The sequence below is a fragment of the Clupea harengus genome, chromosome 2 (assembly GCF_900700415.2).
Source record: "Clupea harengus chromosome 2, Ch_v2.0.2, whole genome shotgun sequence".
Classification (NCBI taxonomy): Eukaryota; Metazoa; Chordata; class Actinopteri; order Clupeiformes; family Clupeidae; genus Clupea; species Clupea harengus.
The window spans coordinates 8,543,519-8,558,518 of NC_045153.1; the positions used below are offsets into that span (position 1 = coordinate 8,543,519).

At 48.6% G+C, this 15,000-nt stretch overlaps 1 protein-coding gene across 5 annotated transcripts in view; it reads left to right on the forward strand.

Moving 5' to 3' along the window:
- The window catches only part of tlk1a (tousled-like kinase 1a), a 46,558-nt gene that overhangs the window by 4,344 nt on the left and 27,214 nt on the right, over positions 1-15,000 (forward strand). For all 5 annotated transcript variants that reach the window (XM_031582029.2, XM_031582020.2, XM_031582025.2 and 2 more), the window contains exons 3-4: positions 12,789-12,910; positions 14,203-14,274. In XM_031582029.2, the coding sequence (XP_031437889.1) occupies positions 12,789-12,910; positions 14,203-14,274 (194 nt within the window). The remainder of the gene's footprint in view (positions 1-12,788; positions 12,911-14,202; positions 14,275-15,000) is intronic.

Sequence of the window (15,000 nt, forward strand, 5' to 3'; positions counted from 1 at the left end):
CAGACAGAGCTAGGCAGGCAGACAGACAGACAGGCAGGCAGAGCTAGACAGCTGGACAGACAGACAGAGCTAGGCAGACAGACAGACACACAGAGACACAGAGCTAGACAAAGAGACAGGGGGAACAGGGCGCCAGACAGGGGGAACAGGGCGCTATACAGGGGGACAGGGCGGGAGAGACCGGGAGAGGGAGATGCATAGATGGACGGGGAGAGAGAGGGACAGATAATGTGATTGCAATAGAATGAACAGGACAGAAGCAAGCTGAGGTGATGGCCTGACACAAAGCTGTGTGTGTGTGTGTGTGTGTGTGTGTGTGTGTGTGTGTGTGTGGGTGTGTGTGTGGGTGTGTGGGTGTGTGGGTGGGTGGGTGGGGTGGACATATTGAACACACACTGCATCCAGAGTAGGCATGTTGAACACACTGCTTCCTACGAAGCACTCTTGTGTGTGTGTGCGCACCTGCGCTAGGGGGACCACGTGTCCCACTTTGCAATGTACTGCACAGCATATTGACCCTATGTCCCGCCTCCTGCATATTGACATAATGTCCCTCATTTTCATTGGTCATTTGGTTTTTAATTGTCAAAAACAAGAACACATGGACGCTTTCTTTTACCCACCCGGCACATGAGCTGCTAATGTCGTTGTGGAAAAGTTTCTACTCTATTTAATAGCGGTACGTCAAAAGCAGCAACTTGGCTCATACAAATACAAATGTTGGTGTGGGGCTGGGGCGTGGTGTGGGGCTGGTGGTGGTGTGGTGTGGTGTGGAGCGTGGAGCTGTGGCGTGGTGTGGTGTGGCGTGGCGTGGTGTGGTGTGGAGCGTGGTGTGGAGCTGGAGCGTGGTGTGGTGTGGAGCGTGGGGCTGAAGCGTGGTGTGGTGCTGAAGCGTGGTGTGGGGCTGAAGCGTGGTGTGGGGCGTGGTGTGGGGTGTGGTGTGGTGTGGTGTGGTGTGGTGTGGTGTGGTGTGGTGCTGGGGCGTGGTGTGGGTGTGGGGTGTGGTGTGGTGTGGGGCGTGGTGTGGTGTGGTGTGGTGCTGGAGCGTGGTGTGGTGTGTGGTGTGGTGCTGAAGCGTGGTGTGGGGCGTGGTGTGGGGCTGGGGCGTGGTGTGGGGCTGTGGTGTGGGGTGTGGTGTGGTGTGGGGCGTGGTGCTGGGGCGTGGTGTGGGGCTGGGGTGTGGGGCTGGGGTGGGGCGTGGTGTGGCGTGGTGCTGGAGCGTGGTGTGGTGTGTGGTGTGGAGCTGGTGTGTGGTGTGGAGCTGGAGCGTGGTGTGGTGCTGGAGCGTGGTGTGGTGCTGGTGCGTGGCGTGGTGTGGGGGCCCAATGGGTGAGCCTCTCGGCCCCCTCAGGAAACGGTGTGAAGACACGACTGCAGCCTGATGCTTCCCTTCACATGCGGGAGCATGATGTCAGCATTGCTGTCAATCACACAGGACCTCCTGCCTCTGCCATCAACTTCTCCCCCGACAGCCCCTACCCCATCACACACACACACACACACACACACACACACACACACACACACACACACACACACATAATCTGTTGCCCTGGCCCCCACACGTTGTGTGATTTGTTGCGATAAATATTCATCTGCTTAACATTGAGGTCATAATACATCATTATGGAAGATGAAGTGTCAATCTTGCTCTATCACACCCTCTCTCTCTCTCTCTCTCGCTCCCCCCCTTTCTGTGTTTCTCCTTATTTCTCTCTCTATCTCTCTCACACCTCCTCTCCTCTTTCCCCCTTTCTGTGTTTCTCCTTCTTTCTCTCTCCCCCCCTCCCTCTCTCTCCCCCTTTCTGTGTCTCTCCTTCTTTCTCTCTCTCTCTCTCTCTCCCCCTTTCTGTGTTTCTCCTTCTTTCTCTCTCTCTCTCTCCCCCTTTCTGTGTTTCTCCTTCTTTCTCTCTCTCTCTCTCCCCCTTTCTGTGTTTCTCCTTCTTTCTCTCTCTCACTCTATCCCTCTGAATGTTTTTATCGTCCCACTGTGAAGAGAGGGGAACTTTTCTCACTGCTTTATGATGGTCTTCATTTAGTCTTTAGTACCTCAGATGGAAGTGGGGGGGGGGGGGTCTGTGCCCTGTCCCCTGCCCCCCCCCCCCCTCTCCTCCCCAAGGGCCTCCTTGTGCCTAAATGCTGCATGGGTTCTAGAGTTTGTTCACCATGGTATTCCTGTGTGCGTTCCTCTCTCATGGGTTCTAGAGTTTGTTCACCATGGTATTCCTGTGTGCGTTCCTCTCTCATGGGTTCTAGAGTTTGTTCACCATGGTATTCCTGTGTGCGTCCCTCTCTCATGGGTTCTAGAGTTTGTTCACCATGGTATTCCTGTGTGCGTTTCTCTCTCTCTCATGGGTTCTAGAGTTTGTTCACCATGGTATTCCTGTGTGCGTCCCTCTCTCATGGGTTCTAGAGTTTGTTCACCATGGTATTCCTGTGTGCGTTCCTCTCTCTCTCATGGCTTGTGTTCACCATGGTATTCCTGTGTGCGTTCCTCTCTCTCTCATGGGTTGTGTTCACCATGGTATTCCTGTGTGCGTTCCTCTCTCTCTCATGGGTTGTGTTCACCATGGTATTCCTGTGTGCGTCTCTCTCTCATGGGTTGTGTTCACCATGGTATTCCTGTGTGCGTTCCTCTCTCATGGGTTCTAGAGTTTGTTCACCATGGTATTCCTGTGTGCGTTTCTCTCTCTCATGGGTTGTGTTCACCATGGTATTCCTGTGTGCGTCTCATGGGTTGTGTTCACCATGGTATTCCTGTGTGCGTCTCTCTCTCTCATGGGTTGTGTTCACCATGGTATTCCTGTGTGCGTTCCTCTCTCATGGGTTCTAGAGTTTGTTCACCATGGTATTCCTGTGTGCGTCCCTCTCTCATGGGTTCTAGAGTTTGTTCACCATGGTATTCCTGTGTGCGTTCCTCTCTCTCTCATGGGTTCTAGAGTTTGTTCACCATGGTATTCCTGTGTGCGTCTCTCTCTCTCATGGGTTCTAGAGTTTGTTCACCATGGTATTCCTGTGTGCGTTCCTCTCTCATGGGTTCTAGAGTTTGTTCACCATGGTATTCCTGTGTGCGTTCCTCTCTCATGGGTTCTAGAGTTTGTTCACCATGGTATTCCTGTGTGCGTTCCTCTCTCATGGGTTCTAGAGTTTGTTCACCATGGTATTCCTGTGTGCGTTCCTCTCTCATGGGTTCTAGAGTTTGTTCACCATGGTATTCCTGTGTGCGTTCCTCTCTCATGGGTTCTAGAGTTTGTTCACCATGGTATTCCTGTGTGCGTTCCTCTCTCATGGGTTCTAGAGTTTGTTCACCATGGTATTCCTGTGTGCGTTCCTCTCTCATGGGTTCTAGAGTTTGTTCACCATGGTATTCCTGTGTGCGTTCCTCTCTCATGGGTTCTAGAGTTTGTTCACCATGGTATTCCTGTGTGCGTTCCTCTCTCATGGGTTCTAGAGTTTGTTCACCATGGTATTCCTGTGTGCGTTCCTCTCTCATGGGTTCTAGAGTTTGTTCACCATGGTATTCCTGTGTGCGTTCCTCTCTCATGGGTTCTAGAGTTTGTTCACCATGGTATTCCTGTGTGCGTTCCTCTCTCATGGGTTCTAGAGTTTGTTCACCATGGTATTCCTGTGTGCGTTCCTCTCTCTCATGGGTTGTGTTCACCATGGTATTCCTGTGTGTGTGTTTCTCTCATCCTAGGGATGGGCATAATTAATCGACGATCGATTAATTGATCATTAAGAATTTCCTCGATGAAATTATTTTTTCATCGATTAAAACTAATGCATGTTCTGTTGCGTAGTGTGGGTGTAATTTATTTATTTTAGGGCTGTCAAAGTTAATGCGTTATTCTATGAGATTATTGTGGCCGAGATTAATGCAATAACATATTTGAACGCAACTTTGTTTACTTCCGGTGTGCGTTGACCCATGGCACGAAACCGCTGCGTGTCTGCAGTCAGTTAGATAGAAGAGACCGAGACGGTAGTTGAAGATGGAGAGAGCTGAGGGATTGTTGGGCGGAAAGTTTCTGTTTAAGAGGCAAAATGACAGAACAATCGACAAAACTAAAGTTGTATGTAGCATTTGTCAAGCTGAATGTAGCTATCACAGAAGCAGCTCGTCTTTAAGTTATCACCCTAATGCAAAGCACCCGACAGAAAGCAGTCCCAGGTTAGATGGTCGCCAACCCACACTCCACGACTTCTCTAGGAAATTAACTAGACCAGTCCGTGAAAAGGTTACCAACGCTGTAGCAGTTTAGGTTGCCAGTGACTGTCGGCCCATCAACATAGTTGAAGACGGTGGGCTGACTGAGGTGATTCGAATTGCTTCAGGGGACAATTCTTACGATTTACCGTCGAGGGGCACCATTGTGTCTAGCATACATTCCTTGTATGACGGCGAGAGAGCACGAAAAAAATACAATTAAACAACAGTGTCTAACATACACGCTGTCTGAAGTGATTACTCGTTAATTTATAAGATTTAGTCTTTAGAAGAAAACAAACTTTTAATCACGATGAATCTAGATGAATGAATTTCAAAATGTGAGATTAATTAGTTAGAGAGAAAAAAAAAGTTGTGTTTATGAGCACCGGCTTCTAGCTGTCGGCTCTGCTGCTTAAGAGTACAGCAGCGCATATTTTCAAGTGTAACCATTGAACGGATCCCGTTTAACTGCCACAAGAGTTGTCCATCTTGTAAGTTTAACTGCCACAAGAGTTGTTCATCTTGTAATAAAGATCTCAATGAGGAAACACGCTGTGTTTTTTCTATTTTCACTGCATTTTAATATAGCCTATAAATAGTGAATTTTAATATAAAAATATTAATGATTAATCGAAAATCGATCGTTAATTCTCCCGACGATCGATTAAGACAATTTAATCGAATGCCCATCCCTATCTCATCCCTCTGCTTATCTAGTCTTATTTCTAGTATGTTAATGCCCAAACGTTGGCCTTTTGAGGCTCATTAATGGATTTGTTTATATGTTTGTTTGTTTGTTTTTTTTATTTATTTTTAATCCTTACGTCATCATTATGCCATGTGCGCCACCGCGTGTGGCAAGCCTGGCTGGCCCCGCCTGTCGCCATGACTCTCTTACATGACATTTCTCGAGTTACCGCGGTCGCTGGTGTCGTAGTCTCATGTCGAATCTTTGGGTTGATCCCCCCCCTGTCCCTCGTGCCAGTTCTCTCTCAACCCGGTTGGAACCAAAGGCTTTATGTATTGGGCTATTAATGGGTCATGTCATGTTTATGAGACATTTAATGGACTTGGAATGCATGGCCATATTTATGGACTGCATGGATTTGAGCATTTAGGAGCCTGAATGTAGTTTACATTGTTTGAGATTTCTTTGGCTGGAGCCTCTCTGAAATGTATTACGCTGATTTGTGAACAGCATGTGTTTGTGCGTGTTTGGCTGGGTTTATCTACACATGTTTAAATGTGGCTGTGTTGCCTATGAATACTGTTTGTTTGTGTGTGTGTGTGTGTGTGTGTGTGTGTGTGTGTGTGCGTGTTTGGCTGGGTTTATCTACACATGTTTAAATGTGGCTGTGTTGCCTATATGAATACTGTGTCTGTTTTTCAGTTGATGTTAGCTGTGTGTTTGTATGTGTCTCCATGTGAGTGTCTGTGCGCTGAGTTTATTTATTTGTGTGTGTGTGTGTGTGATGTACAGAACCTCCATCATGGCCTGGTGAAATATAGAGTATCGGTGCCCCCCCCCCCCCCTCTCCCTGCCCTGTCTCTGCTGCTAGACTGGCATATATCATGGCTGCCTTGGAACTCTCCTCTCTACCTGATCCTTTTTTTCTCTCCCTCTCTCTCTCCCCCTTCTCCACCACTGTTGCTCTCTCCCTCTCTCTCTCACACACTTTCACTCTCCCTTCTCCACCACTGTTGCTCTCTCTCTTTCTTTCTCTCTCTCTCTCTCTCTCTCTCCCTCTCTGCCTTTGTCTCTCATTCTCCTCCTCCCCCTCCTTGCATCCCTCTTGCCCCCCACCCCCCTCTCGGGTCTGGCAGTGAAACAGAGCTGGGTTTGTGCTGCTTGCTCTCTTGCTTGTAGCCATGGCCAGTGGCGTCTGTGTGAAACCTCCAGAAAGGACACTGCTCCCCACCTCAGCCCTCAGAGAGACGGAGAGAGAGACACAGAGAGAGAGAGAGAGATGGAGAGAGACAGAGAGCGAGAGACAGAGAGAGAGAGAGAGAGAGACAGAGAGAGACAGATACACAGAGAGAGAGAGAGAGAGAGGGGTGCACAAGAGAGAGAGAGAGAGAGAGAGAGAGAGAGAGAGAGAGCGCGGGAGGGAGAGAGACTATATTTGTGAGTGAGCAAGAGAGAGACAGGGAGACAAAGGGAGGGAAAGAGAGAGACAAAGGGAGGGAAAGAGAGAGAGAAAGAAAGGTAGAGAGAAATGGAGCTTTGCAGAAAGCATGTTTGAGGCTAAAGAGGGTGAAGTGGTGTTGAAGTGTGAGAAAAAAAGAGAGGGAGAGAGAGGGAGGAAGAGGGAGAGGGAGAGAGAGAGAGGGGGGAAAGCAAGAGGAGGATTCATGTATTTGTTATGCCTTTAAGCACCCAGCCTTCCCGTCCAAAGTTAATATAGGTTATGGATGTAGGCTCTGTGAAGCATGCATTTATTTTACACAGGAAGTAGCCTCCTCAGCAGGCTGTGTTATTAAACACCAGGGTACAGGCAGAGGTGTGGCTCGGTGGCCCTGGATGTGTGTGTGTGTGTGTGTGTGCGTGTGCGTGTGCGTGTGCGTGTGCGTGTGCGTGTGCGTGTGCGTGTGCGTGTGCGTGTGCGTGTGCGTGTGCGTGTGTGTGTGCGTGTGTGTATGCGCGTGCAAGTGTCGATGTGCTGCCTGATGGCCCAAGGTGGTTTGAAGTTGAGCTCCTACCCACATCTATAAGGCTGTTAGATGTGGCGATTCTTAGTAAGAACTAACCGCTGTGTGTGTGTGTGTATGTGTGCCTGTTGGTCTGTGTGTGTGTGTGAATGTGTTTGTGTGTGTGTTTGTGTGAGGGTGGTGTGTTCTCATGTGTAAATCTGCAGATGAATCTTGTTTTCTCATTGTTAACCATCCACAGTAGCATGGCTTGCTTGTCAAAGAGCATAACTTCCCCTCGCAGCGTCAAGAGCTCGGAGCCTATAGTAACACGATATTTATAGAAAGAGAGAGAGAGAGAGAGAGAGAAAATGGGGGAAAGAGACAGGACAAGGCAGAGAGAAGAAGCGAGTGAGGGTGGGCATCATTAAGGTAGTGTGTGTGTGTGTCTCCAGGTAAACCCTGCAGGACCATGTCCCACTTTCAGCTCCCTAGATCCCCCTTGTGTGTGTGTCTGCGTGTGTGTCTGTGTGTCTGCGTGTGTGTGTCTGCGTGTGTGTATATGTGTGTGTGTGTGTGTGTGTGTGTGCGTGTGTGTAAGCCAGATAACCACACCAGGCAGGGGCCCCAGAGGAGCTCAGACCCCATGCAGGGATCCCCTAAACAACCCCCAGAATCCTTCGCCCCCCCAGACAGCCATTAGCCCTGTCCCAGATGCCCACCTCATCTCCCCACAAGTGCCCTTTCATGACCCCCCTCAGCCAAAACCCCAGAGTTCATGCCCATGGCTCCATCTCAGCAGATCAAAGAGAACTCCTGTTCGGAACACTGGCCCTGTTCCAAATGGCCCCCTAGTGCCCGTCTCTAAGGACGCTATTATGACATCACTCCGATGGAACCCTCGCGTAGCTCTGACAGCCTGGAAGGGTGTAACAGGAGGGTACAGACCTCCTTCTTCTGGGCGCATCGCATCGCACAGCCTTCACGTTAACCAGAGGAAACCTCGCCAGAGTCGTGCGGTTGGAAAACTTTCCTTGACCCCGCGTCTCGGCAGAGATGCCACATGGGCAGAGCCGTGGGCTATGGTCGGTTGTTTAGATCTCCGGTTAGATTGCCCATCCTCCATGGCTGTGGTTGTGGGCGCAGCCAAAACGGCAGTGTTTACAACAGCAGCCACAGTATGGACACCAAGAGCATAGACTCACTGTGAACAAATACGCTACGACAAGATCTTATATGCTGTACCAACAGAGAGAAAGGAGTGTGTGTGTGTGTGTGTGTGTGTGTGTGTGTGTGTGTGAAGGAATGTGAAGGGGGTTGTTAGTGGAAATAATGCTGAACTGACCCAGTGATATGTACATTGACCTTTCACTGCTTCAGGTTGTACGTGTGTGTGTGTGTGTGTGTTAGTGAGCGTATGTGTGTGTTTCTTACTGAGTGTGCAAGTATAAATGTGTGTGTAAGTATACATGTGTGTGTGTGCGCTTTAGCCTAAAGCAGGGGGAATCGGGCTGTGGGGTATTTGTGAGCACTGTTGCACTGACACAATGATTAGATTGACCTGCTAGTGTTGTATGGGGGGAAGGCTGATAGTGCAAGTTCGTGTGTGTGTGTGAGAGTGTGTGCGTGCTCTCGGGGGGGGGGGACCAGATGATTGCTCGTCGGTAATGCCTGAATGACCCAGTGATGTGGACATTGACCTGTCACTGCTTTAGGGGCAAATGTGTTCAGCTAGGAGAGGTCACTGTGTAAGTGAGTGCTTAGGGGATCATGAGGTCAGGAGAGAGGGATAGATAGATGGATAGAGAGAGAGAGGGATAGATAGATGGATAGAGAGAGAGAGGGATAGATAGATGGATAGAGAGATAGGTAGATAGATAGAGACCGAGAGAAGGGTGCACTCATAAAGGACATACGTAGTCTATAGGCTGCATAGTAGTGGGTGTGTAGGAATGACTGTCTCGGGGAAGGGTGGTGTAGGTGTGTGTGTGTGTGTGTGTGTGTGTGTGTGTGTGTGTGTGTGTGTGTGTGTGTGTGTGTGTGTGTGTGTTGGGATGGGTTCTCATGTTTCTGTGCATGAAGCCACCAAGTGTCTGCAAGTCTGTCTCTGCTGAGCTCTCTCACTCAGTAGAGGCGGGTGGCTAATTTTACTGAGACTACGCAACACGCACACACACACACACACACACACGCGCACACACGCACAGTCTAGTTCTTGTAAGTGCATCCCACTACAGGATCAAAATGAGTACAGGCTCATTCAGCTGACCAAAGGAAAATGGCCTGCTTGCTCAAAGCAACACAACACAAGTCTCTCCCACAGACCCCACCCAACACACGTATCATCTGGCCTCTGCACCTTGGTTACCTAGGTTACCGATGTCAAGCATAAGACTGCACATCCTAACAGAAGCACCAGCCATGGCACCCAGCGTCACAGTCTAAAGATGTGTGCGTGTGTGCGTGTGTGTGTGTGTGTGTGTGTGTGTGTGTGTGTGTGTGTGTGTGTGTGTGTGTGTGTGTGTGTGTGTGTGTGTGTGTGTTACTCGAGGATGAGGATGCCTCGTCAAACTAAATACCCGGCCACTAAAAACCCGGTGAAATAGCTTTTCCCCTCACAAGTAGGCATTCACACTGAAGCAGTGTGATCCTGTCGACAGTCTTCTGGACTATGTTCAGTTTAAGAGTTTGCCTTCCATTATTTATTTTAATTTGTAGCCGGTATTGAAATTTAAATTTCAAAGCTGGCAGGTAGGAGGTGCACTGTATCCCCCTCCGTCATTAATCGTTCCTCTGGGGCCAGCGTGAGCAGCGCAGGCTACGCCATTTATGGCACTACGGTGAAATTAAAAAATAATTGATGAATTGTGATTGGCCGAAAAAGTATAAATCATGAATTGTGATTGGTCGAAAAGTAAAATGCGGCTAGCTTCCGTTGAACTTTTTCTCATGATGTTGGAGTTACAGAATTTTCCCTGACAACACAAAATGAACTCAATTCTGATTGTGGTTGTTGTTGTTGTTGTTGTTTTTCTGAAGGGAGGCAAAGCAGTTTTGTTGTTTAAAGCTTCCCTTGGTGGCTGGTCAGATCTCACACAGTAGCCCAGTGTCAGCCTCACAAAGACACCTGGCGATAACCGCAACAAAATTGCAATATTTGTTCTGTCTGTCTAAGTGTTGAATGCATGTATGAAAACATACCCCAAGTGCATATAGCCACTAAGTGTTCAATCTGTCTCTGTTGATGTGTGTGTGCGTGTGTGTGTGTGTGTGTGTGTGTGTGTGTGTGTGTGTGTGTGTGTGTGTGTGTGTGTGTGTGTGTGTGTGTGTGTGTGTGTGTGCGCGCACACGTGTCAGACTTGCTCTGCCTGAGGGTTTGGTAGAGCCTGCGGCTGAAGAGCAACTGGAAGGATGAAAGGAGAGGCGGATGAAGAAGAGAAGAACCCAGGATGGCTCTGAAACCCCCCTCCCCCCTCTCTCTCTCTCCTCTCTCTCTCTCTGTCTCCGTCCCTCCCTCCCTGCATGTGTCAGTGTAGGCCTTGGTGCTGAAATACAACTTGCCCGGGCGTTTTACGACATGGCGTCCTCACAACTCTCTTCTCATTCCTCCAGAATCTTCCAAGAATCTGAAATGGTCGTCTTTCATACATAATAAAACAATGAATTCCACATGAATTCCACTGCCTGCCTGCGTGCGTGCGTGCGTGTGTTTGTGCGTGCATCTGTTTGTGTGTGCGTGTGTGTGTGTGCGCACGTTTGTGTGTGCCTCTTTAAAGATGAATTTGGATAAAATCCCGTGATTTAAGGAGGACTTAACTGGGAGACTGAAACGCTCCTTTGGGAGCCGTGTGAAGGACACAGGCTAGAGATGCTGCTCCAATTAAACCCCAAAAAAACAGAAAAGAGGTACACTGGCGGACGGAGAGAGAGAAAATTGCTCTCAGCTGGGTTAAAGTGTGTGTGTTTTTGTGTGTGTCGGGGGGGAAGACACAGTCCTGTCATTAACTGCTTTAATCGTCCTCTCAGTGCTGGCCTAGAGGCTCGCCCTGTTCCCATCTCCTCAGCGCCTTAGTTAGCATAGCAGCCGCATCTGGGCCAGATGTGGACCGCATCTGGGCCAGGCCCCGCTGCTCTCTGTGCCACCTCCCTCCCCAGGCTGTGTGCTCTGCCCGCGGGCGCAACCCTGTCATGGTCCTGCTGGGTGGGGGAAGCTGAAACAGTATCTATATATGTGTTTAGTATTTATAATCCGCTGAAACAGTGTGTTTATAATCTGCAGATTTCACTTCCTTGAGGTTGAGAGTGAATCTGATGTGAACGGTGAAGTATGAGTGGATTATGGGACTATGAACAGGCTAGCAGGAGAAGAGGTGGACGTGAGGATCTTCTTTCTGAATCTTTCTGGACTCTTCTCTCCTTGTCTTCAGTTGACTGAGTAGCTCTGTTGACTTTGAGTGTGTGTGTGTGTCTGCGTGTGTGTGTGTGTGTGTGTGTGTGTGTGTGTGGGTGCGTGGGGTTATAAATGGTTTCTAATTGAGAGGTTCGTGTTGAGTTTGAGTGGGTGTCAGTCATAGTGTGATGGAAGAGATGAATATTCATCACGTCCATCATCGCTCTGATGACCTGTGTGTGTGTTTGCGTGTGTGTGTGTTCATGTTTGTGGGAATCCTTTTCATGCGAAAGGTCAAGCTGGCTTAGGATCAGGAAACTTGAGATCATGGCCTAGATCTGACCCTGACCAGCTGTGGACCAATCATAGCAGGACCAGCCCTATCAGTACATCACTAGTTCTGTCATCACTGTAGAATCCTGTGAGAGGTGAAAGGTCACAGGCTACTGTGACTTAGTTTACAACCAGGGAGTAACTTAGTGATGTAGTATCAACCAGCAGTGATCAGAAATCTAATTCCACCCAATCGTGGCAACAGAATGCTCCATCGTGTCGCGTCCGTTACCATGTGACTCACATGGATTCCATTTGGTTGGGGTTTGGCGAATATTTGCTGTCATTTTCTAAACTATCTGCTGGGTCTCAATTGGACAGCGCTAAATCACATGACCCAGGTCTGCCCTATGAAATGGGCCCTTGCCTTTAGCAGGCGTTACCCATGTGACGGCTTCATCAGTTTGTCACCTGCTGGATAGCTCACTGTTCTTCCCTCTCGTCTTCTCTCCCAATCTCTCTCTCTCTCTCTCTCTTCCTCCCTTTTTCCTCATGCCCTCGCATGCTTCACCCTTCCAACACCATTACCCTCCTTCATTTCTCTCTCTCTCTCTCTCTCTCTCTCTCTCTCACATATTCACCCTTCCAACACCACTGCTCTCCTTAATTTCTCTCTCTCTCTCTCTCTCTCTCTCTCTCTCACCCCTTCCACCTTACTCTCTCTGGCTTTCTCTCCCCTCTCCATCTCTCTCTCTGCCCATCCCCCTCTCTTCATCATCTACCCCCCCCGTAACACACTTTCTCTCTCCCCCCTCTTCATTCGTCTCTTTCTCCATCCCTCATTCTCTCTCTTCCCCTCTCTCTATATCCCACTTTCTTTCTCTCCCCCCTCTACATTCTTTTTTCTCTCTCGCTCCCCTCTCCCTACATCCTTCTCTCTCGCTCCCCCTCTTTCCCCTCCACCCCCCAACTGTCTGTCTCTCTCTCTCCTCCCTCCCTCCATCCCTCTCTCTATCCCCCCTCTCATGCTCTCTCTCCACCCCTCCTCCTCCCCTGTCTCCCTCCACCTCCCCACCTCTCTCTCTCTCTCTCTCTCTCTCTCCTCCCTCCCTCCATCTATCCCCCCTCTCCTGCTCTCTCTCCACCCCTCCTCCTCCCCTGTCTCCCTCCACCTCCCCACCTCTCTCTCTCTCTCTCCTCCCTCCCTCCATCTATCCCCCCTCTCCTGCTCTCTCTCCATCTTGTCTTCCTCTCCACCCCTCCTCCTCCTCCCCACCTCTGTCTCAGGAGTGATGGAGGAGCTGCACAGTCTGGACCCCCGGCGGCAGGAGCTGCTGGAGGCTCGCTTCATGGGGGGGGTGAGCGGCAGCACTGGGGGCAGCACAGGGAGCACCAGTGGGGGAACCAAAGTGAGTCACATATATATACACACGTATACACACAGACACACACACACACACACACACACACACACTTAATACATGTGTATATATATACACACACACACATAATACATATATATATATATATATACACACACGTATACACACACATACGTATATACACAGTGTATATACACACACGTATACACACACACACAGGAGTAATACAGACATAACGTATAAGCACATATACCATCATGCAACATGCTTCACAGACAAACATGCATTAGATCAGAAACTCTGATCACATTAAGAACACTGTAGAAACTGACTGTTTCTACACCTAATCACACACACACACACACAATCTACATACCTCGCACACATAACACCAGCCCCCACACATAACACCAGTCTGTAGAAACCAAAGCAAAGTACACACACACACACACACACACACACACACACACACACACACACACACTCGCACACACATATGTGTGACATGCTTTTACCCAAATCAGTATGGGGTGCGTTTCCCAGCAACAGTGTCTCTTAGCGTTTTTCAAAAACTCAAAAGGTATATCTTACTAAAGTTGTTTATTTCTCGGAGTGTTTCCCCAACCATCTCTTCAGAGCTCCCCTAAGAGAAGCCCCCCATAAGAGAAGCCCCCTATATACACTTTACGAGGCTGAAGCCGTGTTTCTGGGATTGATTAATTCACGTACGTTTGAGTGTGTGAGATGAGTATGATGGGCAGATTGGAGCGCAGGGGACAGGAGGCCATCAACAAGAAATACTATACTATACTATACTATACGTACTATACTAAGTTAAAAAAGAAAAATACATTTTATATTTTATACCGATATCTTTAACGAAGCACACAATGAAATGCATATGTTACATGTAACAACGTCACACATATCTTTGTAGTAAAAACCGCAGTCTGTGCATACGTTCAGACAGGAACACAACATTTTTAGACTCTAAAACGTTTGTTTAATCTGAAAACTGTATCAAGGTATAGCTAAGAGTGGTCCAGACTAACCTTACGAAATTATTTCTTACGGAAGGTATACCTCTACCTTGGCCAGGGATGCTTTGGGAAACACCTCTGAAAAATGAATATGCAGCTGACGTAGCGTTAACAAGATTCTGGGAAATGCGCCCCTGTATTTTATTCTGTCCATATGACTATGTCAAAATGATATTCCATGGATTAATGCTAACTGAATTTGAGAACCTCAGTGATGTAGTTGTTTGGGCATGTTATTCAAACAAATTAAGCTTTTATTGTCTGTCTTATCTTTTCAAGGGCTTGACAAACAATGAATGTTCAAATCAGAGTTTCGGCAGCCTGGGGTCCTCAAGTGACAAGGAGTCTGAGGTATGCCTGATCAAAAATCTTTAACCTAGTACACATGCTTCTCAGTAGCACAGGTGAAGGTGACCTATTCTAACCTATTCCAATGCTCTCCATCAGTTCACCTGCATTCTGAGCGTATGAAGCTCATCAGTCAGTAGTGTGGCTGTATTAGATCTGGCTTGATCACAGACGAAAAAACAATGGCGGGAGACTAACCAAATGAACTATGTACTGTCTGTAAAAGACCAAATGTTTGCACACTAGTGTAGACCAGTTGGTATGTGAGCACCTCACCTACACTTGTGTGTATCAGACTGTGTGTCTGCACTGTCGCTGCCTCCCCCACTGCCACGTTGGCATCCACCTTAAGCAGGGCGGGTGGCATCGAGTGCCCACACCCCCCGCCAACGCCCCCTCCGCTGTGCCAGCCAAGGGTAGTCACAGTCACATGCTGTTCACCTGCAGGATGGGCCAGCCCCACCAGCTGCCTGTTAGCGTTACACACACACACATATGTACACACACACACACACACACACACACACACACACCAGACAATGCACATACACACATGCACACATGCACAGACACACTCATACACCACACACACAAACACAAGTGCGGCTGATGATATTGAGCATGAGTGCAGGGTTACTGAGCTCAGCTTATTCAGAAGCGTGTCTAAATGGGGAACTTCAGCACCAAAGATATTGAGGGTTTAGTTGTTGAGAAATTAAAGTTGTTTGT